The 26,196-nt window shown below is 44.5% G+C and overlaps 1 protein-coding gene across 1 annotated transcript in view; it reads right to left on the bottom strand.

The window, feature by feature from the left end:
• Positions 1–71: 71 nt before the first annotated feature.
• The window catches only part of LOC105098243 (antigen WC1.1-like), a 62,248-nt gene continuing 36,123 nt past the window's right edge, over positions 72–26,196 (bottom strand). The window contains exons 10-22 of the mRNA XM_064479008.1: positions 14,957–15,265; positions 14,547–14,864; positions 11,375–11,467; positions 10,982–11,296; positions 9,561–9,875; positions 4,424–4,465; positions 4,018–4,332; positions 3,727–3,759; positions 3,009–3,146; positions 2,500–2,592; positions 2,136–2,207; positions 1,489–1,635; positions 72–357 (exon numbers count right to left, since the gene is read on the bottom strand). Coding sequence (XP_064335078.1) covers positions 212–357; positions 1,489–1,635; positions 2,136–2,207; positions 2,500–2,592; positions 3,009–3,146; positions 3,727–3,759; positions 4,018–4,332; positions 4,424–4,465; positions 9,561–9,875; positions 10,982–11,296; positions 11,375–11,467; positions 14,547–14,864; positions 14,957–15,265 — 2,336 coding nt within the window. The 3' untranslated portion in view covers positions 72–211. The remainder of the gene's footprint in view (positions 358–1,488; positions 1,636–2,135; positions 2,208–2,499; positions 2,593–3,008; positions 3,147–3,726; positions 3,760–4,017; positions 4,333–4,423; positions 4,466–9,560; positions 9,876–10,981; positions 11,297–11,374; positions 11,468–14,546; positions 14,865–14,956; positions 15,266–26,196) is intronic.

Genomic DNA, 26,196 nt, shown 5'->3' with positions numbered 1-26,196 from the left:
AGGTCAGTTCACTCACCTTCTATTTCCTTTGAGGACCAATCTTCTAAGAGCATTTGACAAGAAACGTTAAGTTATCAACAGAGGTGAAAAGTATTTTATTCAGAATACATACTCTGAGCAGTTTCCTTATAATGCAATGATAGGTCAACACTGCTCTACTGAAATACAGGCAGTTAGAATGTCGGAGCCCTCCTCTCATATTAACACAGCATCATGGGAAAGCCACGCTGGGTGTTCCAGGGACACTCAGTTCAACGTCATCATACCCAGGGTCCCCCTTTTCCCACTGATCCAGCCAGGGGCTCTCTTCTCCTTTCCCAGGATCAGCTGCCTCTCTAGGAAAGTTGAGAGAAGAGTCTGAAATAGTAAAGAGAAGTTTGATTAGAACTGTGACAAAGGGACACTGGGCTATGCCCTGTGGCAGAAGCAAGTCAAGTAAGTGGTGATGACATAAGCTCCCTGGGGACTCAGTTACCCTCAGGGAGAATCAAACTATTTCATATTCATTACAGTAAGGAAATATCAGGCTCTCCTATCAAGATCCAGTCCACGTGGGTCTGTGGCCTCAGTTTAGCTGAGAATCCCTGGATCACAGGTGATCTGAGGCCAACAGGAACCCTCTGAAGACCTGTTTCCTGGCTTACACAGTCCACAGGAGATGGCTCAAGAAAGGTAAGACTCTCTAGAAGGGATGGGAAATTTTCGTTTTTCACAATTGACAGGTCTAAATTCACACAGAAATGGAGACAGGAAATCATATCTGGAAAAATCTCAGCTCCTCACTGACAACCCAACTCTGCTCTTGGTGGTCTTGACTTGTCTTTCTAAATGCCCCAAAATTAAAAAAAAAAAAAAAACAAACCCCACAGGATCCTCCGACCGTTGGCCCTTCCCCAGAAATCACATGGGACCTCAGATGGAGAAACGCCGTCCTCTGGAGAATGAGCATATTCACTTGACCATTGAAGTGTCTGGGGCCCATTAGCCCCGGCCTGTCCGCAAATTCTGAGTTGGTAATCCACCACTATGGCTTTATGTTTTAATGTCACCATATATCATAGACTTTGTACAGATTTGGCTTAATATATGATCACAGCACATCATAAAATACAAAAATGCTTCACAAATTCCAATCTTAAAACTTTGTTTAAATCTCTAACTGCATTTCACAATGACACAGCATAAAAGTGTTATCAGAACAGTTGTTCCATTTTTGGATTTGGTAAATACACTTAACTAGTCTACAAATCTTAATGCAAATACATCAAGGATGTAGTTACAGAGACACAAGTAGCAAGAATACACACTGATTCCTCCCTCCCAAGGAGTCTGACAGCATTACAGAGAGGCGTATGGTCGAGGTAATGTTATCAAACACAGCAGGTCATGCAAATTTGGAATCTCCAGGAAGGATGGGCATTGAGGAGCTCAAATTCACCTTTCCCGGACACAGAGCAAAGACTACAGGAGATCAGCCGACCCACTCACCTGTCTGCGAGGGCCTCATCCCAGTCTCCTCCTCTGGGGGGACCTCCCCCTTGCTCATCCGAGAGGCAGGGGGAGCCTCAGGCAGTGGTACCTCTTCAGCATCATCGTAACCCTCACTAGGGGCCTCAGTCCTCTGATCTAGGGGCTCTAAGGGCAGACAAGGGGGTCAAGGGAAACCACCATAAATGGGCTGTACTGGGAAATACCTGAAATCTCTTCTGAACCAGAGTTTCTGAGCCGCTAAACAAAGGCACCACTCACTCCTTGTCTCAGCAGGCTCTTTTCTGGTCTGTATATATCATTCTGATGTGCCCATAAGCCAGGAAAATAATCCAAAAAGCTCAACATTTCTTGATTAAAACCACCCATTTCAAAGAAGCTCTTACATGAATGAGCTTTACCAAAATCTTTTGATGAGTTATGCTTTCATGATGTTAGTTTTTAAAACAACATGTGCAGGCTGTGACTGAGTGAGGGTGATTCTGGCACAGAGAGCCCAGCCCCAGCGTGAAGCACCGCACAACAGCCACAGAAGTTGGGGAGTGTGGACCTCTCTGGAGACAAGGAAGCCTGTTCCTGCTGGATCTCATCTCTGTGAGGAACATCACCCGCCCCCTCTCCCCTGCCAAGGCACATCCACCTCTTACCTGGAGTGGATTTATGGTCACTGTCCTCCTCAGCATCCCCAGCGTAATAGGGAAGTTGAGACATTGAGTCATCTGACAGGAACAGTAATGTGGAGAAAAAAATCACAAAGAACAGAACAATCCTTCCCACACCCATAGGACCACTGCTAAGGCTGAGAAAGAATGCTGGGGCCGTCATGGCTGCTACAGGGTTGGGGAGGCCTGGAGCTCACAGGGGCTGTGAGAGACCCGTCCTGTGGCCTTTGGAGGGGCTGACTCTGAGAGCCTGGAACAGATGTGGGGAATGTGGGTGCTGAGAAGATGCCTCACAGTCAGTGGGTGGCTGACAACCAGGGGTCCCAGGAGGGCAAACAGAGACACACACCTGAGCTGCGCAGCAGATCCTCCTTCGGTGTTACAAGCTGATCAATCTCCTCGTACACAGCCTCATGGACAGCGCCTTTGACTGTGGATAAGGCTGAGAAAACCACCAGCAGGTCAGACATGACTCCCCAGACACCCTGAGCCAACAGGCTAGTCCTTCATCTCCCCGCCGCACACATGTGGGGAGACCCACAGGGCTGCCAGCACCTCTGTGTATCTCACAGCTCACACACCACGCCCATCTGCACCTTCTGCCCTCCCCTGAAGCTGGATCCACAGCTCAGCCTCCACTCTTTCTTGTCTCACATAAGAGCCATGACTTACGAGTGTTCATACCTCAAACCTAAGAACCTGTGTATTCAGCACTTAGGGTTTCACATGGAGCAGAAGGAGTTTTGCAGATGAATAGGGGTAAGAACAGAGACCTTGCCCACATTTCCCCTTCTGTCACCTGACCCCGCTTCCTGCCTCCACACACTTTCAATGTTGCCCTGTACCCACTGCACCCACCTCTGCGCTCCGCTCTCCATCTGAGCAGCTGAGTCACCAGGATGACGAGGACCAGGAAGAGGAGGGTTCCCAGGATGAGGCAGAGGATCCCAGGCAGGGAGAAGATGCCAGGGATCAGATTGGAGCGTGGCCTGGTCCCTAAGGAGGAAAAAGCAAGAGCATTTGGAGAAGGACATGGCACAGAGAACCTTCCGAGGTCAGTGTTTACAGAGAGCTCCGCACAGTCAAGTCCCAGCCTCAGACGTAACCAGACTGACTGTGACTCGGCTCCCCCAGGTCATATCCTGAGATAATTCAACTCCACTCTTGCTGGTGTGGCCCAAGGGAGAGCTGCAGATGATCAGGGAGCTTCCCACTGAGACAGCCTCTGAGCACCGGGCTCACAATTAAATCCTCTCCTTGGGCTTCACGAGACCAGAGCATCAAACAAGTCCTGGGACTGGCATCTTTTGGAGAGCAACAATCACGGGAAACTAATAAAACCCTGGATTCTGCAGCACAGTAATCAGCCTCCCCTGGATCATGGGGACACAAGAAACTTCTGGCACCGTGAACCAAGGCAGAGGGAGTTTTCCAAGGAAAGTGCCCTGCTTCCTCCCCACCAGCCAGTGGTTCCTCAGGATCTGTCCTCTCCTGAGCTGGCTGATTCCGGCAGAGACCACAGAACAGGTCCCAGGAATCGGAATGTTCTCCCTGCCCAGGGACCGTGGCACCGTACCTGCTGTAGCGGGGGGCAAAGTTGTCCTCTCACCTGGAGAGAAAAAGAGGGGTTTGGAGCCCAGGGACTCGACAGAATGCAGGGCAGCCCATGTTTCCCTCCTGAGCCCTGAAATCACCCCTCAGTTACCACAACATCCATGTTGAGTCCCCCCAGCCCCCCTATCCTACATCCAGAGCTACAGCGTCAGGATGCTTTCTGGACACAAAGTCCGCATCCTACCCTAGTCCAGCTCATTGCCCCGTTGCTGCCCCTGCTCAACCGGAGCGGAACCCATGCTCCTCCACTCACCAGAGCACCTCACCCCTGCGTCCTCCTCGTGCTTGCAGTCGTTCTGCCCCCAGGGCTCCGCAGCACAGGCCCACAGGGAGGGCTCGCTGCCCCTGCACTGCACCTCATCCAGCCAGATGCTCCCGTTCCCAGGGCCAAACGCTGTACTTCCCAGGGCTTCCAGGGCGTGGCCACAGCCCAGCTGCTGACACACCACCTCGGCCTCTGCCAGGCTCCAGGAGTCATCACACACTGTGCCCCAGGAGCCGCTGTGCCAAACCTCCACGCGCCCTGAGCACTGGGTGCCTCCTCCCCGGAGTCGGAGCTTCTCTTTGTCTGAAAGGACAGCAGCCCCTCCTGTTACTGCTCGTGGTGGGGAGGCAGGAGCCCCTGGGAGCCACAGGGGAAGTGGGAGAGGCTGACGCACCTGTGCAGGGGGCCGCAGTTGGACAGCTCTGGTTTCTCCTTCCTGCGGAAGCAAACAATGGGAAGCACTGAATCAGGGACAGCTGGGGGTGCTCTCATCCCCGAACAAGATTATCCAGCGTCCTTGGCTCAGTTCAAAGGATGAATCAAAACACAGGCTTCATCATCTACTGGGCTGAGACATTCCCTGGATCTTATCACCAGCTGAAATGACTTTATCTGTTCACCTGTTTATCACTCTCCACACCCCACAACAAATATAAACACAGACATCTACACAAACTCACACAAACCCCTAAATGAAAGCCCCCCTCGAAGAAGGACCTTCATATCTTGTTCACCTTGTGTTTCTGCTGTTAGGACCGTGCCCTGCACTGCGTATGCACTCATTCAAGTATGTATGGGGAACCTTCTGTAAGTACTGCGATAGGGGCTTGATGTTTACTGAGTGAAGAAATAGATAAATAAAATCCAGTGGCATGTAATTCCTTGAAATTCTTGCTCATCAGTAAGGTAATAAAGGAAAGACAAATTAATATTAATGGTTTGTGGTAACAGAGAAGAGATATTTTAAAAAATAATGAGTCCAGAATCACAGATTAGTTTATATTCAATAATACATTTATACATTTTAGAGGGAAATTATATAACAGACTCTAAACATTTTTTATCTATTGTTCAGTATGACATATGGGCAGGCAAAGAGATTACTACAGGGAGAGGACACTTTTTTTAAAAAAGAAAAAGATAGTTTTCCTTTTTTTTAAGGGATGGTAGGTAAGTAGACAAATTGCTAGGGAGTGTCAGTGAGACTCAGATAAACACACTGAGAAACACTGTGTTAAGAGGACACAGAGATGAAACATAGGACAAAAAAACTACATAAACTTATAGAAGATGAAGGAAATAGATATAAATTCAAAACAATGCAAGAACACAGACATATACACCATATTTGCGATGAAATGTCAGAACTGGCTTATCCTTTCCGTGTCACCCCATCAGACCTCCTCTGCCCGAAGCAGTGAGACATGTCCAGAAACCATGGCAGGACCTGTTCTGGGGGGTTGTTCACTTTCAGGATTGGAGAACTCACTACCTCTCAATTCATCGCGTTTGACTTTAGGAAATTATGATCCACATAAGGTCTTAGAGTTTAATATCCCTTCAACCTTCCACAGGAACCAGAAACAGGGATCAGGAAAGAGACGCAAGGAAGGGAGGGAGATTCTTTCTACCTTTAAAATATCTATTACCACCCTCCACCTCTGCTGTTGATTTCAGACAACTCCCAGCATATCATCCAGCATATACCTGAATGAGGTGTGTGTATGTGTGGGGGTGTGGAAGAGAAAGAGGGAGAGAAGGAGGGAGACAGAGACACAAAGAATGGGGGCAAAACGTTGAACAAAGGGAAAACACTGAGAAACTGCAAAAGAAGGAAGGAATGAAAGGATGAAGGGAAGCAAAGAAGGAGGGAAGGAAGGAAGGAAGGAAGGAAGGAAGGATGGAAGGGGGAAGGAAGGAAGGAAGAAAGAAACCAGCAGCAAAGCACTTGTCATCCTTATGTCCACCTTCAAGTGTCTCAGGATGAGACTTGTGGGCTTTTGTAAGCTTATTGGTCTTGGCATTTCTATATGGTTTGGCTTTAGATAATAGTCAAGTTATTGAGAAATTCCAGCATATTCAATCTAGATATGAAGACAACTGGAAATGATTAGTCCTAGAAAGTAACTTGACAATATCTATTAAAATTTGTTTGTGTTTCTATCTATGCACATGTGTACATGGACATGTGTCTGTGTGTGTATGTATGTGTGTATATATATATCCTTTGATCTAATAATATCAACATTTGCAGTAATCTTAAGTAGTAAACTCAATGGTGTATAGTGATACAGGTACAAAAATCCTTACTACAAAATTATTTGTAGAGGGGGGAAAGTTAAAAGCAATCAAATTGCCAATAAATGGGCAAATGGTCATACGAACTGGAGTACCAACCTCTCATGAATGAAATATTAAACCATTGCTTTACAAATGAGTTAGCACTACCTGGAGGAATATCCATGAGATTTAAGTGATAAAAAGCGAATTTAACAATAATGTGTATTGTATAATCCCAACCTTGTGAAAATAAATAACCATACACCTTCAATTTAAACTCTTTTATGGGCATATGAGTTTACATATGTTTATATGAAAGTGGAGGAATTTGCAGAATAGCATATATCAGTCCATTCATCTTGTTTGCATCGGGAGGATACGGATGGACAAGAGGTCATGAGATGTGATTCATTTATCTTTTTATGTTTTATATGTCTTCTCTATTTACAATAAGTTAGTAATGTCTTTGAAATTTAGATGCAAGAGAAAGGACCTGGTCTCTCTCTAAACATAAAACAAACTAGTGGAAAAGACACAAGTTCTCTAGTGCCAAGCATGGCACAAGTATAGCAGGAGGAAGAGACACAGAGACAGGCAAAAGGGGACATAAGGGCTGGCCATCCCTTCATGCCCCTAGTCTTCTTTAATCTGGCAGTATTGTTTTTTTCCTTGGGGATCATCACAGGGGTGACATTCCCTTAGGCTACTTGTACCGAGAGTGAGCCCAGACCTGCTGCCTTCTAACCTCCATCCATCACCAGGGTCCTGCCTCTGGAGCAGCTCTGGCAAGTCTCCTCCCTCTTCCGTGGGAAAGTCCTTCAAAGCCTGAGGTAAATTATCCATCTACACGTACTCTGGAATTCATGCTAACTGGTCTGATTATAGACTCCCTCAGACATGATATCCAGTCATTTTTGCACTTGGACACAATGCACTAGGACGATGAAATGTGCCAGCATCCCTTTTAAAGGAGGTTCGCCCTACGGTGCATCAATGAATTGATCAACCTGGTAATTAAAATAAATGTACTCCCAACATTGAATACAACACTCCAGCACTTTACTTTTAATTCTTTGCTCTTCACTGTTTCTCAGAGGAGATGTGTGTATTTTTCACCATTACCTTATTTTTTATACTTTTATTTTTGATTTGCATCCCCACTCTCAAAAGTGTTCTCATTAGGACATTCAATGACAAACACTGAGCTAAATCTACTGGGCACTTTTCAGTTCTCATTTACTTCCTGCCACAGTAGAACTTAACATGTATGACCACACCCTTTCCTTGAAAATGTTTTTGAAGCTGACATCCAAACACAGCATTGCCTGGGTTAGTTCTCTGCCGCTCTTCACTGGACTCCCTGCCAGTCCATGCACTGTACTACCTAGCTTTCAAACATTAGTGTTCATTGGATTCTGTCTTAAAGGGTTTACTTTTCCAATGATCTCATCTATCCCTAATAAACACCTCTATGGTAACTCCCAAATTTCTCTCTCCCAACTGGATTTCATTTCAAAACTCAAATGGCAAAGTTCTAAATGCCTAATGACATCTCCACTTAAGTGTCTCATCTACTTGGAATGTAATGTACCTAAAACTGAGTCCATGGAATTCTTCCCATGAGCTTCTGCATTTCCTGTATTAAGAACAGGCACTACCATCCTTCTAGCAGTCACCCTTGACTCCTCCAAGATATCCCAAGTCACCATTACACAATCTGCATTTCCCCTGCAATAATCTTTTATTTCTCCTGTACTCAAGACATATTTTCTTCATGCAAAACTCCTTAATTTATCTCCCAGCCGAAAAACCTTTTAATTAGTTTTGATTACACCCTCATGAAAATATTTTTAATTTGGACCACACAATCAAAAAGATTATTCTTCATTCAACTACTGTTGATTATCTACTGTAATGCCAGGTACTGTCCCTGCACTGGATATACACTGGTGAATACCACAGTCAGTCAGCCAAAGTCCTTCAGGGTATTGTATTTTACAAAAAAAATAAGAGAGATGGATAATAAATATGAAAAAGGTCATTTCACATAGTAATAAACTATGGAAAGCATTAAAATGTGCTGTAAAATGCAAATTAGTTTAGGTAGCGGAATTGGAACCCTACAAGAGGGACTGAGAAAAGCAATCCGTGTGCTCAGGGATAACCACGGAGTGTCAGAAGTATGTCATAAAGAGTCTGGGGAGGGGTAACAGCAGTTAGGTGGATATAAGGGCCTCAGCAAGGAGATGATATTGAAAGTGATGAATGAATGATGAGAAGTTGACAGGCAAGCAAATCAGATAGAACAGCTGGTGCGAGGTCTTAAGATGGACACAGCAACTGTCTGGTAAGAGAATACTGAGGTGGTAAAGGATGGCGACACCTTCCCTTACTGCCCATTCTGCCTATTTTAACGAGATGGTTTTCTTGGGTCCTGCCTCCCAGAGGTGTCTGGCTCTGCTCATCACTCCGTGGTAATCCTGCAGCACAGCCTCTCACCCTCTTTCTGCTCTGGCCAGGATGCAATTTTCTCAGTACCTCTAAGACACCACGTTTCCTCCTATATGAGGATTTACACTGACCAAAAAGATCTCTCCACTTTCTTCCTTTAAAAAACCCTTACTCATCCTTCAGTTCTCCAGGTAAGCATGATTTCTTCTTTTGCCCCAGTCACACACTTCCATAGCACTTTCTCGACTTCACGACTCTTGAAATTCCTGTCTAACAGGAGATTTCCACACTGGATTGTAAGAGTCATGAGAGCACTGACTATATCTTTTCTCTTCTCTGTCCTCTTGCCTGGAATATAAATTTTTACCTACAAGACACTCAGTTGCAATCGACCAGCAAACTGTCTTGAGAATTAGTCTAGCTGGTGTAGATGCAATTCAGAGTAAAACACCCAGCGTTTACGAGACAGAGCAATCAGGACTGATTCTCTGCTCTGTCCCTACTTACGTTAAGGTATTGGGCATATCAATAACTACTCGTAGTTACTTAACAATTGCTAAGAAAGTCTGAGTATTATTTATGCTTCCCACAGTTCAGCCCAATCTCCCTGGTATTTTTCACATAAACTGCTGTCAGCCCAGGTTTACTTTTACCTTTGACACAATATAGATTAGATAATCTTTATCCAAACATCATTTTGAAGATTCAACTTGCAGTCATCACTTAGATTGGAAAATATAAAATCTCATTAGCAACATCCTACAATGAATGGTGGGACGTAGAAACAGGCAGTAAGTCACCTGCACAGGAGATGTAAGCTTCCTCCTTTGGAGAACAGGAATCGTATTTCCAAGGGTCAGAAGGACACTCCCAGAGAGAGGTATCAGTTCTCCGACATTGGATTAAATCTACCCACCGGGGTCTAGAACCTTCCCTTAAGGCAACAGAAGTGTCCAATTGTCCCCTGTCCCCACAGCCAAGCTGGCTGCAGACGATGGACAAGGTGATCTCGTCCATGCGGCTGCGGCAGACACTGCCCCAGGTCCCGTTGTAGAAGACTTCCAGCCACCCGGCACACTCCTGGTCCTCGCTCACCATCCTCAGGGCCAGGAACTCTAAAATTGAAAGGGGAAACAGGGCACAGTTGACACTCCACTCAACGATCTGGGTGCTCCTCTCTCCCAGAAATTGTCAACACTCATCCCTGACCATGCTGAGGAGATACTCAGTAGGTTACAAGACTGAAATTTGTCTCCCTTTTACCTGACTTTGTCCATTTGTGTCTGTCTTCCTATTTCTACCGCAATGATGTGATGGAAAATGAACTGAGAGGAACACTCATCTGGGCACCCTGCAGTGAGGGGGAGCTGAATCCCACTTCCTGAAAAACCCGTGGAAGAGTATGTGAAAGGGATGTGGATAGTAGGGAGGCAGGCAGAAGAGTGGACCCCCCAGAGACGTCCACATCCCAGTCCCTGGAACCTGTGAAAATGCTACCTTATCTGGCAAAAGGGATTGTACAGACATGATTAAGTCAGGGGCCATGGGATGGTCAGATTAAGCTGGGATATTGTGGATTGACATGTGAGCCCAATCTAATGGCACTTGCATTTCCACTATCCTTGAAATTGGAATCCTTTCCCTGACTGTGATTACAGGGAGATGAGACATGGAAGAAAGATCGGGGGGAGGCAAGGTTGTCTGTCTGAAGAAAAAGAGAAGGAGCTCTGAGCCAAGGAATTCATGCCACCTTTAGAAACTAGAAAAGGCTGAGGAATTCTCCCCAGAGGCTCCAGGTAGAACGCAGCCCTGTGGACACCTTGGTGTCAGCCCACCATGACCCCTGTCAGACGTCTAACCTGCACAAAGGTAAAATACTACACCCCTGATTTTTTTTAACTACTCAATACGTGGTGTCATTACAATACCAGTAGGGTCTCCAGAATTTCCTACCAGAGGGAACTGAAGAGTGAGCCCTGCTTTCACGTGGAAACTGTAAGAAACGGCTCTGCCAGGAGATGCTGCTGAGCAGGAAGGCCCAGCCCCTCAGCCGCTGCAGGAGGACGTGAGAGCACCTGGTCTCACCCGCTGGGAAGACGGGCTCCAGGGAAGGGGCTTCCTCCTCTCGCCCTGCCAGCAACTCCCCCTCAGGGCTCAGACCCCCGACCCCCAGGGCCCGCGCCCCCCCGGCCCCCCGCCTGCGGCCGAGCGCCGCGCAGACCTGAGCAGACGACCCCCGCGTCCTCCTTGTGCCTGCAGTCGTGCCGCCCCCAGCCCCGCGAAGGGCACCTCCACACGTGCGGCTCCTTCCCCGTGCAGTTCAGCTCGTCCAGCCAGATGGGCCCGGATCCCGCCCCGAAGCGAGCCAAGGGCGAGGCGTCCACGGCCTGTCCGCAGCCCAGCTGTCTGCACACCACGTGGGCATCGGTCAGGTCCCAGCCGTCATCACAGATGGTGCCCCAGGAGCCCTGGTGGAGGATCTCCACTCTGCCTGCGCAGCGGCCGCCCCCGTCCGCCAGGCGGAGCCGCCTGCTGTCTGCGGGGAGAGGCTCGTGCCAGTGGGGGGGCCTTTACACAGGGGAGGGCAGGGGTTCTAGGCCTGCGGGACCCCCACCTGAGCAGTTGGCCGGGCTCCCCTCTGAGGCTGCAGAGCCTCCTGGTTCAGACACGGAGTCGTGGCACTGGGGCAGCACCTGGGTCTGGTTTCCTGCAGGACAGCAATGACCAGAGGGTTGAAGAACAGGAAATTGAATTAAACCAAATAATGACGTGCTGATCAGGTCTGAGATGAAAGCTATAACAGAGCAGTAATGTTACCCTATAGAGGTCACCTTCTCTATGGAGCGTTCTGCTTTTGACGATGCCAGAATTTCTGTTTTAAGCCAAGTATTTCACGAAGAGTGAGTTTACAAAACCGAGAAAGTATCAATATTTGGGGCAGTGCTGTAGAGCTCCCAAGGCAGTGAGAGTATTTGGGTCCATGCTCTCAGATGTGAAAAGCAGAGGTGAGCCACCTTTTCTGAGGCCTTTGTCAATTGAAATGTAAAAGGCGAGTCTCTGAGAAGCTCATCAGAGATTCTGCAGACTCACAGAGCTCGGGGAGCACAAAGCATAATTCGGGGTCCAGCAAAGAGGAGGAGCCCTGTTAACCGGAACACTTGCACCACAGAAGGAAGAGTGAACCAGAGATAGACTGTTCCTCTCAGGGACGGGTGCCCGGCTCCAACTACTTCGCTTTCTTTTAAATGAGGTGATCAACCCCCTAAATCAGGTGCTGGGGGGGCAGCAAAAGAAGATCCTGTGTGAAGAAGTTCTACAATTTTTCATCTACAATGTGTGTCAATCAAAAATACCCAGCTATTAAAAAAAAGTTTCTCCCGTACAGCACAGGGAACTATGTTCAATGTCGTGTAATAACCTTTAATGAAAAAAAATGAAAACGAATATATGTATGTATGTGCACGACTGGGACACTGTGCTGTACACCAGAAATTGACACATTGTAATTGACTGCACTTCAATAAAAAAAGTTAAAAAAAAGTAACTATAAACAAAGACAATGCAAATCAAATCTGACCCATAGAAAGTAGACCAATAATAGATATAATTATAGAAATCAATCAAATATAAGGCAAAGACACAGAAAAAATCATTAAGCCTCATTTTTCTGAAAAGACATAAAATTCATCATTCAACAAGGGGGGAAAAAAAGAAAGGGAGGGAGGGTATAGCTCAGTGGCAGAGTGCATACGTAGCATGAACGAGGTCCTGGGTTCAGTCCCCAGTATTTCCAGAATAAAAATAAATAATAAATAAATAAATAAAAACCTAATTACCCCTCCAAAAATGAAGAAAAGAAACAAAAAAGATCTATTACTACAGAACATATACACATTAAAAAGAGGTTAAGAGGATATTACGAATAATCTTTTGTCAGTGCTTTTGGCTTTTTTTCCCCCAACGTATGTTTAAATTTGATATGTTTATGTATTATAATACTATTAACAGTGTAGCTTTGGCTAACACCTCTGTCACATCACATAATTATCCTTTCTTTTTTACAATGAGAACATTTAAGAGCTAGTCTCTTAGACATTTTGAAGTTTATAATTCAGTATTGTTGACTACAATCACTATTATGTACCTTAGATCACCAGAATCTATTCATCTGCTAATTCCATATCCTCTAACAAATCCTTACTCCCCCACCTCCCAGTCCATTGTGACCACCATTCTACTCTCTGTTTTTACAAGTAAGGCTTTTTAAGATTCCACATAAAAATGATACACAATATTCTTCTTTCTCTGTATAATCTACCTTACTAAACACAATGCCCTCAAGGTCCATCCATGTTATCACCAATGGCAGGAGTCTCTTCTTTCTCGTGGTTGAATAATGTTACTCTGTGTGTGTGTGTGTGTGTGTGTGTGTGTGTGTGTGTGTGTGTGTGTGTGTGTGTGTGTGTATCACATGTTCTTTATTCATTTATGTGTTGAAGGACAGGTGACTTGTTTGTGTATCGTGGCTATTGTGAATAATGCTGCAATGAACATGGGAGTGCAGATGTATTTTCAATATCCTATATCATTTCCTTGAGTCCACACCCAGAATTAGGAGTGCTAGAGTATACGGTAGCTCTATTTTTTAATTTTGGAGGAAACTCCGTACTGTTTTCCATAGTGGTTGAATCAATTTACATTCCCACCAACAGTGCACAGGGTTCACTTGTCCACATTTCCTCACCTACATTTGTATCTTGTCTTCTGGATGATAGTCTCTCTAAATGCTATAAGGTAACATCTCATTGTGGTTTTGATTTGCATCTCCCTGACGATTGGTGATGTGGAGCACCCTTCATGTATCTGTTGGCCATTTGAATGTCTTCTTTGGAAAATCTTTAATCAGTTCCTCTGCCCAATTTCACACAGATTGTTTGGGTTTCTGCTATTGAGTTGTAGAGTTCTTTTAAAACATATTTTGGATATTAACCCTGATCTTCTATAGGTTTTACAAATATTTTCTCCCATTCTGCATGTTGCCTGTTGACCATCCAATTGTTTCTTGGTATAAGATATTGCATCCCACAACTTTCACAGAGGTACTTTTCATCATGGATGTATGGTTAATTCGTTGTTAAAAACAAGTGCAAAAAGGAGAGACATCTTAAACCACCATGATGCTGATGTCACTTCCCCTTTGCAAGACATTTAAACATTTAGCAAAAAGTGGAGAAATTCTTTGAAAAGCACCACATGAAATGACGTAAGAACTAATAGAAAATATGACTAATCTTGATTTATTAACAGTACTGAATTTATAATTTAATCTTTCTACTATAAAAACACAAAAAGCATACAACCTCAAGCTCAGATGTATTTCAGAGTAAACAGTTAATAATATTGCATGAGATTAAAATTTCCTGAATTTTAATGAGTATCTTTGTACTTAAGAAATATATGCTGTGGTACCTAGTAAAGGAATCTGATGTGTATAGTAATTCTCAAATGGTTCAGAGCGGGGAAAAACTCTTCACTGAGGTATACACTTATTGCTTATCCATTGTTCTCTATGATTATACTTAAATACCTATGTTTATTTTAAAAATATTATTCCCCTTAATGCTTCTCGCCCTGATCTCAAAAAATGAATGAATGAATGATGAATAAAACATATTTCATCATAAAATATCTAACTTTTGAAGCCATTTTCCCCTCATTCTCTGCTCTTGGGGACTTTTTCCACAAGGAGCATCCTGAGTACCAGTCAGCCCCTCCCTCTCTCTCACCTGAGCAGATCACAGAGGCTGTGTTTCCGTGGGCACAGTCAGGATCACCCAGGGCAGTCAGCGGGCAATTCCACAAGAAGGACTCAGCCCCCGAGCAGTGAAATTGGGCTTTCCAGATCGGATCACTTCCTTCAACGAAGTATGGTCCTCTGGGGGTGGAGGTGGCGACTCCACAGCCGAGCTGACGACAGATAACATGGGCGTTGGCCATGGTCCAGTGGGAGGCACAGAGCGCTCTCCATCCTCCAGAAATATTCATCTGCACTTGTCCCTCACACTGAGACGTGTCATTTTTCATGAGCCGCACTTCTGTGTATGCTGTTAGAAAAGACAGGAGCTCAGCAAAATCCCATGTTTTCCTTACCTGACCAGGATGTGCAGGGAGGTTAGAGTCCTGATCTGCATCTCACCTGAACAGACAACTTGAACAGCTCCACTGTGGTGGCAGGTTCCTCCTGGACAGGGCACCCTGGGGCAGGACCAGAGCTCAGACTCCTCCCCGGTACACCCAAACTGTTCCTCCCAGACTCGCCCATCTGACCTTCTGAAGGGCATGTGTCCCAGGACAGACACAGCCTTGCCACAGCCCAGATCTGCACAGATGACCTGGGCTGTGAGGAAGGTAAAGTTCCCGTCAGACACTGGAGTCCAGTCTTCTTCAGAACGCACTTCTACTTGCCCTGAGCAGGGTCCGTGCCCTCCAACCAGATGCACAAATCCTAAGAGAAACAAACAAATAAACCCAGTAAGTGTTCATGATCTTCTTGGTAATTGGAAAAAGACATGTCACAGGCAATGGTGTGGAAGCAAAAGCTTTTTTTTTTCCCCCAGACGTTGGGCATGGAGCGGGAATTTGAAAGTGAATGTTACAACTGCATTTTCATAAACCAGTTTCTGTAGAGAAATCCAGAAGAATTTGCAGAGGCAGTTTGGAATGGCTGAATCCCAAAAACATATATAATGAGAATGGTTAGAAATGTGAATCCCTTATCTAGAGGTTTGGAAACTACAGGGCTCAAGACAGGTCATCCAGAATGACTGAATACCAGGAACATACGTTTCAGAGAATTGGTTGGAGAAGTGAATTTCTCATTTAGGATCCTGGGACCTACAGAGCCCACGTCAGTAATGCATAAACACATGCACACTCAAACTTGAGTACAGAGATATGAAGAATAGAATCAACCCACAGGGACCTGGGCTGTGACAGGAGAGACCCATCATCCAGACAAAGTTAGAAAACCATTCTGAGACTCGTGAGGTTAGTATTCTGATCAGTTTCTCTCCCAAGAGCCAATCCTCCAGTGACTTAAGGTAGAGAAAATCCTGAGGGCTGGATCCATGAGTGCACATTGACCTGCAGACAGATGATGGCTCAAGAGAAAAAATACACACATTATAACCAATCCACTTTTATTGTATCAAGTTTTGTTTTTCTGACAATATTTGGTGACAAAACATTCCCATGAATTTCTTAGGTGACCCAAAAGGGGAAAAAGATGAATCTGTCAAGTTGTGTTGTGAAAGCTCAGAGAGCCACAGGAGAGAGACAGGGTGGTCCTAGTCATTTCTCTTGATAACCTAGCAGTTGTTGTAAACATTAAATAGGTGCAGCTTTTTGTATGTCAATCACACCTCAATAAACTAGCTTCAAAATGAAAGTCGTTATTTTCTTAGGGCCCTAAATGAGTATTATCAAAGATCTGCAGAAAGTGAGACTGGAAAAGATCCCTTTTCCAATGATCATCCCCGACAGAACACAAAAGAGCTGATTGGCACTGGCTGCTATGGGCTTATTGCAAGTGTTCTTTGGGCCCCCCCATCCCATCATCCCATCAGATTAGATGGTCCTCTTCTAGCACCCAACCACAAGCATTAGGGATTTCACTGTGATATCTGATCTCTTCCTCCATTCCAGCTGTTCTGATGGGATTCATGTCTTGGACATCTCATCCATCTTTGTAATAACAACTGGACACATCTCTGGGAAATACTCTGACCACCCACTCACACTCTAGGTTCACTGCTGTCTTTACTGCCTCCACCTTGGCTCCAGTCAGACACACTTAGACAGGACTGAGCACTTCTTCTGATTCACTTCCGGTTCTCTTAGCCTCATTGTCATTCATCCTTGCTTTGCTCCAGCTACTGCACTGTAAGGTTTAGAACTTCATATTTTCCTGCTGCCCCAACATCCCCACAAAAGGATGTGAGCACCCCACCCAGGTGACTAGGTGAACCAATGTGGTAAGACTAACCGCCACCAAAAATCCTGTCTTTCCCTCCCCTGACTGTGACCTAATGATGTTCAAACTCACCAGTGAAATTCCCTCATGCTTTTAGCTTATTATAACTCCACCCTGACGCCCAATATTGTCACTTATTCACAGCTCTCCACTCTCTCTTGGCTCCCCATGCTTGGCTGAGACAGCTCCCTTAGATCCTCCCCCACGTAGTCCCCATATGCTTGTGGTGACTCTGTCTCTTTAGAACCTGTGAGTACAACAAACCATGTCTGCCTGCTCCTCTCTTGTGGCCACACCTGACAGACCATCCCATGAAAGAATAACAAACAGCTACCATGATGGAACTAAGCATAGAAGTACAAGTCAGCAGTTGTACCTGTAAGAAACTTTGACCTCAGCTCCCTGCCTCTTATGACACATCACAGAGCCCGGAGGGGTCTAGTGGTTCACAAGTCTAGAGTCTTTACTGCTTGGGGCCAAACAAACCCTTATGCTCCCTTGAGCACCTAATTCTCTAGAATCTCATGTGACTGCAGTCTTCACACAAGTACACTCTAAAAGCTGTGACCTGGTAGTCCCATTGTTATTCTGGGAATGAGACTGGGGCTTTTCCTGCTGGGGATGCCCTCCCAGACCAGACAGGTCTTACCTGAGCAGACTGCTCCGATATCCTGGTCATGAGACATGATATGATCATAATTTTTGACCTCAGCAGCAGTACAGTCATTGAGATTAAAAGTTACTCCTGCTTCTGTGTTGTTGCATTGAAGGGAGAAAGTCCAAATGGGGCCAACGGTTGGTCCAAAATAAACTCCTCTGGGGGCATCAACAGCATGGCCACATTTCAGGTGACCACACACTATTTCTGCAGCATCCAGGAACCAGTATTCAAAATACACCATGCCCCATGTTCCTTGGTGCTTCATTTCCACTCTCCCCTCGCAGCGGTGGCGTCCACCCTTCAGCCTCACCTCCAGAGCTGCAAGAAAGACACAGACACAGAACACAAGACACAGGAGAGATTTTAGCAGACAAAGCAGTAATACAAACATTAAAAAATGAGCTCTCTTAGGGGAAAAAAATAATCCCTGTGTAGAGCATTTGCTTATTTCTGTGGTGTAATTTCCCACAGTGGCATCGCTGAACACGAACCTGGGAAGGGATGCACTCAATTATTTCTCTCAAGCCTGTAGAGCCCAGTTCCAGGGACATGAGCCCAGTCCTTCAGAGGACTCTGGATGCTGCCCTCCCAGGAGACATGCCCAGACCCCCTGTCTCAGTTACAGCTCACGGCCCATGATGCCAGGGAGAAAGCTTCCCTCACCTTCTCTTTCCCATCGGGGGCACTCTCATCTAGCTTAGGAACAGAGGACTGTGATAAGCAGCCTCTAAAATGTCCCTACTATGCCTTCGTCTGGGTATTCATGTCCCTGTGTGATCCCCCACACTTGACTGCACCTCATAACATGCATCCAACAAATGGGATCTGGCAAAAGTAACGAGTTCTCACTTAAGAGATTAGCTTTTAAGACGACTCTCGTTTCTCCCTTGTTGCCCTATCTTGCTCCCTCTCTTGCTCTGATGAAGCCAGCTGCCACGGTGTCCGCTGTGTGTGGAGAGACCCGCATGGTAAGGGACTGAGGGAGGCCTCAGTAAACTGAAACAGCTCAATAATGAGGAAAGAGATTGAATCAGTACTTAGACATCTCCCCAAAAGAGAAAAGGCCAGGAATAGGTGTTTCCATTGGTGAATTCTACCAAATATTTAAGAGGAAATAATGCTTATCCTTTGTAAACTCTTCCAAAAAACTGAAGAAGAGACACTTCCAAAGTCATTTTACATGGCCAGCATTAACCTGAGACCAAAGCCATGTAAGGACACTCCAAGGAAAGAAAGTTATAAGCCGACGTCCTTGATGAATATAAATGCAAACATTCTCAACAAATTTAGCCAACTGAATTCAAAACCACATTAAAAGGATTAAACACCATTATTAGATGAGATTAATTCTTAGGATGCAAGGATGGTTAAACGTATGCAAGTCAATATATGAGATACACTATATAAATAGAATGAAAGATAAAAATCATCTGATCATCTCAATAGATGGACAAAAAATCTGACAAATTTTAATATCCTTAAATTTAAAAACTTCTCAAAAACTTAGATATAGAAAGAATATTCCTCAGCATAATACAGACCATATATGAGAAGCTTAGCGTTAACATCCACACTCAATGGTGAAAGGTTGAAAGCTTTCTCTCTAAGATCAGAAATGAGACAAGGGTGTCTATTCTTACAATTCTAATTCCATTCTTATTTCATCTTTATAGTACTGGAAATCCCAGTAAGAGCAATTAAGCAAAAAAAGAAATAAAAGCATCCAAATTGGAAGGAAAGAATTAAAATCGTCTCTGTAGATGACATGATGCTATATATGTAGAAAACCTTAACACTCCAACCAAGGTTAAAAAAAGTGTTAGAACGAATAAACAAATACAGTAAAGTCACACGAGACAAAATCAACATACAGAAACCATTTGCATTTCTGTACACTAACAGTGAAACATCTGGGAAAAAATAAAGAGGACAATCTCATTAAAATTGTATCAAGAGCAATAAAATACTTAATAAATTTGCAAGGGGTGAAAAATCTTATCAAAAATATAAGACTGATGAAAGAAATTGAGGAAGACACAAATCAATGGAAAGCTATCCCATGTTCATGAATTAGAAGATTTAATATTGTTAAAATGTGCATGCCACCCAAAGCCATCTGTAAGATCAATGTAATTCCTATCAAGACCAATGACTTTTTCACAGAAATACAAAAAAAAAAAAAGTATAATTCATTGCAAACCACGAAAGACCTCAAATAGTCATAGCAATGTTTAAAAAAACAAAAAACAAAGCAGGATTTGTGATTCCTAACTGTACAACATGACTATAGAAATCAAACCATGGAGCAATGATATGAAAATAGACACACAGACCAACAGTAGAGAATGAGGGCTCAGAAATTAACCCGTGCATATATGGTCAACTAATGTCTGACTAGCAAGCCAAGAATACTCAATGAAGAAAGAGAGTCTTTCCAATCAATGGTGTTGGGAAAACTAGATAGTTACATGCAAAAGAATGAAACTAGAACCCCTATCTTACACTACTTCTGAAAGCTAACTCAAAATGCACTAAAGACTTAAATTCATTTAAGACCTGAAACCATAAAACTCTTAGGAAAAAAGTTTCTTGACGTGGATCTTGTCAATAATTTTTTGGATATGACACCTAAAGCACGAGCAACACAATCAAAATAAACAGCAAGACCACATCAAACTAAACAATTCCTGAGGAGCAAAAAAACTATCCACGAAACAAAAAGACAACCTATGGAATGGGAAAAACTACTTACAAATTACATGTCTGAGAGTGGTTAATATACAAAATATATGAGTAACTCATGAGTCAATGGCAAAAACACACACACACAGAGACACAAAAATGACAAAACTCTGATTTTAAAATGGGCAAAGGATATAAATACACATTTTTCCCAAAGAAGATAAAAAAAATGGCCAACAGGTACATGAAAAGCTGCTCAACATCACTATCAGGAAAATGCAAATCAAAACCACGAGCTATCACCTCACACCTCTTACAATGGCTATGATCAAAAAGACAACAGATAACAGTGGTTGGCAATGATGTGGAGAAAAGGGGAAATTTGTAACATAAATTGGTACAGCCTCTATGGAAAACAGTATGGACATTTCTCAAAAAATAAAAAATAGAACGACCATGTGATCCAGAACTTCCACGTCGGGTATATACCTTAAAAAATGAAATCATGATCTTGAAGAGATACCTGCACCTCCATGATCGGCAGCATTATTCACTATAGCCAAGAAATGGGAACAACCTAATTGCTAATTGACAATTATAAGGATAAAGAAAATGTGAAAAATACTTGACGTATAGAGAGAGATTTCTAGGTATATCTACAGATTTAGATACAGGTATACACAGGCGTAGGTGGTATGGATATACACACAATGGAGTAAGTATTCAGTTGTAAAAATGAAGGAAATTGTGCCTTTGGGACAACATGGATGGACCTTGAGGGCCTTGTGCTAGATGAAATAAGACAGAGAAAAACAAATACTGTTTGATCTCCCTTATCTGTGTGTGGAATCTAAAAAAAGCCGAACCCATAGAAACAAAGAGTATGTGAATGGTTGCCTGGTCAGGGCTGGTGGGGGAGGGGGGATAGGTGAACGTGGTTAAAGTGTACTAACTTTTACTTATAAGATAAATAGGTTCTGGGGATGTAATGTACACATGACAGTAGTTGGTAATACTGGATTCTATACTTGAACGTTACTAATACAGTCAATCTTAAAAGTTCTCATTATTCACATAAAAAGCTAACTCTGTGATCCGATAGATATCATTTTGTAATCTACATATATTTCAAATCATCATATTATACAACTTACACAATATTATATAAAAATTGTATCTCAATAAAGCTGGACAAATAGAAAAATATATAAATATAGGACAAAGCTTTTGCAAATACAGAAAAAATGACAGAGTAATACTTACGGGAGCTTAGTATATAATTCTCAACATTTGATTGTTGAAATAAACTATTTAAAATAAATCATGTTATTAAAAGTGACCTATAGGAAGCATGTATGCAAACATGGGTTTATATATTAGACATTATTAACAATAGCATACACTGTAAACAGTAAACGACTTCATTTCCAGAATGCATGGCCTCCGCTTAAATTAAACTTCTTTAAGGAAGCCTTCTCAGCTTCTCCCAGCTAGATTCAGTAACACTGCTGGTGTCCCTGCTGATGGCACTTGTCAGAGTTTATTCTAAATTCTTGTCTTGGTGCCCAGCCTCACTAGCTTTACAGGCCAGGGAGCGCTTCACTCATCACCACGGGGGCCCCAGCACCTAGTGAACTGCAAAGGCTATGAATTCAATACCCTATGAGGCTATCTGTAAATCAGTAAACACTTGTGGAATGAAAGTCTAAATAAATTCCAAAAAGCAGACATGGAAATTGCCATTGTGTCATTTAGCATGTTTCTTTCTGCGGCATTAAAATCAATGAGAAAAGAAAAAGATGTAACTCAGGAATTACATAGTAAAAGCAAAGTAAAATTAGATATAACTTCATATCCTATATAATACAACTTACATGGTTATTAGTATTATATATTTATAAAATAGATACAATCATTTATTTAAATTTGAAGTGGAAAAGAATATTCTTAATGACGCTTCGAAAGCAGAAACATAAAAGGGAAATTTTTATAGATGGTTAATATTAGAAACTTCCATGGATCTAAAAACAGAGAAAAGGTAAAGTGAAACCAATCAGCTGAGGGAAACATTGTCAGCCTAAAACATGGAACTGTTCACAGGGACAAGGGCTCTGGACCCAAACTGCCTGGGTTCAAACCTTGCCTCTACTGCTTCCACCTGTCTCACCTAAGGCAAAGGGTTTCACTTTGCTTTCCCTCAGTTTTCTGATCTGCTTTTTGAGATAAATATATCCTGCCTTGTAGGCTTGCTGGGCGCTCAGATGAGCCCGCGTGAGGGAATGCGGTGTGGGGTCTGGGGGGTCGGTGGCAGCAGCAGTCATAGTAGAAGGAGCCGCAATAGAAATCATGACAAGAATGACAAACATCCCAACTTAAAAAGGACAAATGTCATGAGCATGTCATTCACAAATGAAGGATTAAATTAGCTAATATATGCCAGCTTTTGCCTGCAAAACTACCAAAGATGTAAAAACTTGATAAAAAGACCATGTTGGGAAAGGTATGTGGAAACGAACATTCTGATACAGAATAGAGCTAATAAAATTCAGTGCAAACATTTCTCACAGACATTAGTCTGTGGGTCAAAAGCCTTAAAAGGATTCCTAGCCTATAAACCAGTAATTCCAATCTTAGAATGTGATTAAGAGAAACACTCGTGGATGGTCCTTACATTGAAATACAGGGAAGTTCAGAGCAGCTTTTTCCATAACAGCAAAAACATTGAAAACAAATAAATGCCAAACACAGGTGATAAGTTGAGCATGTTGACTTTCAGTCATAAAACTAAATATTTGAGACAATTAAATATTTCAGTATTATCCCTGTGATATCCTATATTTTTGTAATACTGCAGTAAAATGATTTGTGTATACAAGAATAGTTAGTGGCATAGAAAAATGTCTAATATACATTATTGATCTTAGAAACAAGTTAAAAAATAATATATCCAGAATTATCTAATCTTCAAGGTCGGTGTTATTGCGTCTAATGGTACACATTGTGCTTGGAGGTTAGGTAATTTTCTGCCAATGCCCGTCGTGGATGTCAAGGTGGAGACCCCTGTAATGTGCGCCCAGCTCAGAAATCATCAAATCTTTAGAAAGACGAGGACTACCATGTAACAAGGAGCAAGCCATTGTTGTATGAAGCAAAAGAATATATTTTTGGTAGAATAAATCTGAATGGTGTTGTTTCGAAGAAAACGAACACAGTGCTGGCTTCAGTGAAATGTTCCTGCTTCTCAAGGAACTGCTGCGGAAACTGCCTACGGTTTTCTGAGGAAGAGGCAGGGACTTGGTATCAGAACGCTCATTACCTCCCACCGTTTCATGGGACCAAAACCTACCTCTGCACGTGAGAGCCGTCAGGAGGGTAATCTTCACGAGCATCTGGTCAACACTGGCGGAGCAGAGACTTGGGGGGATGGGGTTTCCCAAGCAGAATTATGGGACCAAGAGAACTGAGGTTAAGGGAAGACAATGAGCACTGAGAGGAGACAGGTGTGTATGTGGTCTCAGCTGGTCCAGCACCCAAACCTGGAAGAGCCGCCTCCTCCAGGCTGAAGACTAGATTTTCAGCAGCACTAACCCAGATGCCTGCTGTCCACTCACTCAGTGGAAACCCACTCACAAGGAGAGAAAAAAGAGGGCATGAGAGGAAATGCACCCTACAAGACTCACAACGGATCCTAGGGAGTGGAAAGGACCGGTCCAGCACAGCAGGACACAGTCCCCGGGCACCGGGGCAGGGACTCGAGAAACTGTACATAAGTGGGGATGTGCATCAGCTAATCTCTATAAACAAGACGTCCCCACTCTTGGCTGCAGGGTCCTCTGACCTACAAGGGACCCTGGAGGGAGTAAGTGAGGCTGGGAGGCAGGACCCCTCCCAGAGCCAGTGCTGGGCAGGCACTCGACAAGCAGAGGGGAGGCCGTGGGGGTGAAGGAGAGGAACCAGAGAGGGGCAGGCAGGTGCGAGATTATCTACGATCTGGGTACGTGCAGCTGACATGACACCCAACCGTGGGGGCTCCGGGTGTTTCACAGACCAACTGACTCAGTCCCTTCTCGGCAGCCCCGTTCCTCTCACACACCTCACACACCCTACACACAGACACACACACACGCACACACAGACACAGACACACACAGACACACAAGCACAAGCACAGAGCCTAAGGGAGCACAAGTGCACAAAACATGGAAATCCCACAGGGCAGTCCCCTACAGAGCAGGAGTGTGTGGGGAACAGCCCGGAGTCCGAGCTGAGGTCACTCGCTGGACCTACACACACTGGGGGCCACGGGGACTCAACAGATGCTCCATGAAAACAAAGGAGACAGTGGAGGGGACTGAAACTGACCCACCTCAGTCTAGACCCAATTCATTTCTCTGTAAAACCTGCTGCTATGACCAGTCGACCCTCCACAGGAGAGGAACCAATATTCACAGTCAGCGTGGTTCCTTCTTGGTCAAGAACACACGGTCTACCCTGGGGCTTCAGCGCCACAGCCCCAGGGACCCCTCCCTTCACCAAGGTGTCCACACCCCTGCTGTTGACCCAGGAAAGGGGGAACGCACTTACCTTGACCCCCCACCACGATGCTGAGGAGGAGAAAACACAATCCCTGAAGGGAGAGATGTCCGTTCAGAAACATCCTGACCCCCGAGTCATCAAGGGCACAGTCCCAGCTGCAAAACACCCCTGTGAGGAGGCGTCAGGGCACCGACACAGGTCTATGTAGACCCATCCCTTGACATCCTCCCTCCTGACAGCCAATAGAGGCACCTTTTACCATTTCAGATGCTATCGGAGGCTTCATCTGCCACTATCTGAAGCTCGAACACCAATTAGCTTCTGACTCTTCAAAATCTCCTTATAAGAGCAACAGGGTCCTTTGCCGGGACCGGGGCTGGCGTAGAAAAGCTGCATCAACAAGCATGTGTGGCTTTCTCTCCCCCGATCATCCTGGCTGATTACCACAGACCGTGAGATGTCTCGGAGTCAGATTATGGGAATCGGTTGGCGCGTGGAATCAAGCACTGTTCATCCCTGTGACTGAGCTCATAGCCGGAGAAGCACATCAAAGCTTGAAATACAAGAATAATTATCAGGCCAGCAGAAAATGCAGGCCAGGAGCACAGGAGATCACAGGTGAACATGGAGAGGACGAGGTGGGAACCACCACGTTGGGCAGGTGAGAGTGTTGGTCCTTCCCCACTTCTCAGAATGATCTGGAGACTGGATCCTGGGGAACAGAGGGGCTCAAGAGAACAAGGGGCTTTGACAGAACATAAGGTTTCCCTATCGGGGATCTTTCTCGGCTAGTAGAACCACTCTGCCAGAACTCACATGTCCCCGGGTGTACATGCTCCCTCTCCAGGATGAGAGGGGGGTGCAGTCTACAGAGTATTTTCATACCCGATCTCCTCCCCTCTCTGCAGCTGCCCAGGCCAGCAGTCCTGCCCTGAGGGCCAGGCTGGGGCTCAGGGGCTAGAACCATTTGGCTGACGCACTTGTACAATTGTTTTCCTGCACCCACCCTTCCACTCTTTTGGAATCTCTTCTAATTCATAGCTCGATGTAGCATGATATTTAACCCCAAATCTATCTTACCTTTGCTCCCCCTAATACAGGTACTCATTCTCTTTGCATTTTTAATGCTTTTACTGCCAGTCACACCAGAGAAAGGAGCAAGGGGAGGTGGAAATAAAAAGTGCTCACAAGCTACGAATGCTCACTTGGGTAAAAGTTGCAAGTTACTGGTGCAGCACATGACACACCGTCAGCTCGCACTTGCTGAGCATCTACTCCCCACCGCTGCACATAAGCACTGCCGCGGGCTGGGGATAAAGCAGTGAGCAAGGCAGCCCTATCCCTGATGTCACGGTGCTCACAGTCTAGCTGGGAGTGAGACGTTATACAAATATACACATAAACAAATATATGTATATATGGATTACATATATAATTATTTAACAGTGTATGTGAAAAAGTAGGAAGGAAAACCACAGTGAGTAACAAGAAGCTATGTTACGGAGTGGGGACTGCCAGGAGGTTG

The sequence above is a fragment of the Camelus dromedarius genome, chromosome 25 (assembly GCF_036321535.1).
Source record: "Camelus dromedarius isolate mCamDro1 chromosome 25, mCamDro1.pat, whole genome shotgun sequence".
NCBI lineage: Eukaryota > Metazoa > Chordata > Mammalia > Artiodactyla > Camelidae > Camelus > Camelus dromedarius.
Note: the sequence above shows the minus strand (reverse complement) of the source record. Positions and strands in the feature narration are given on the sequence as shown.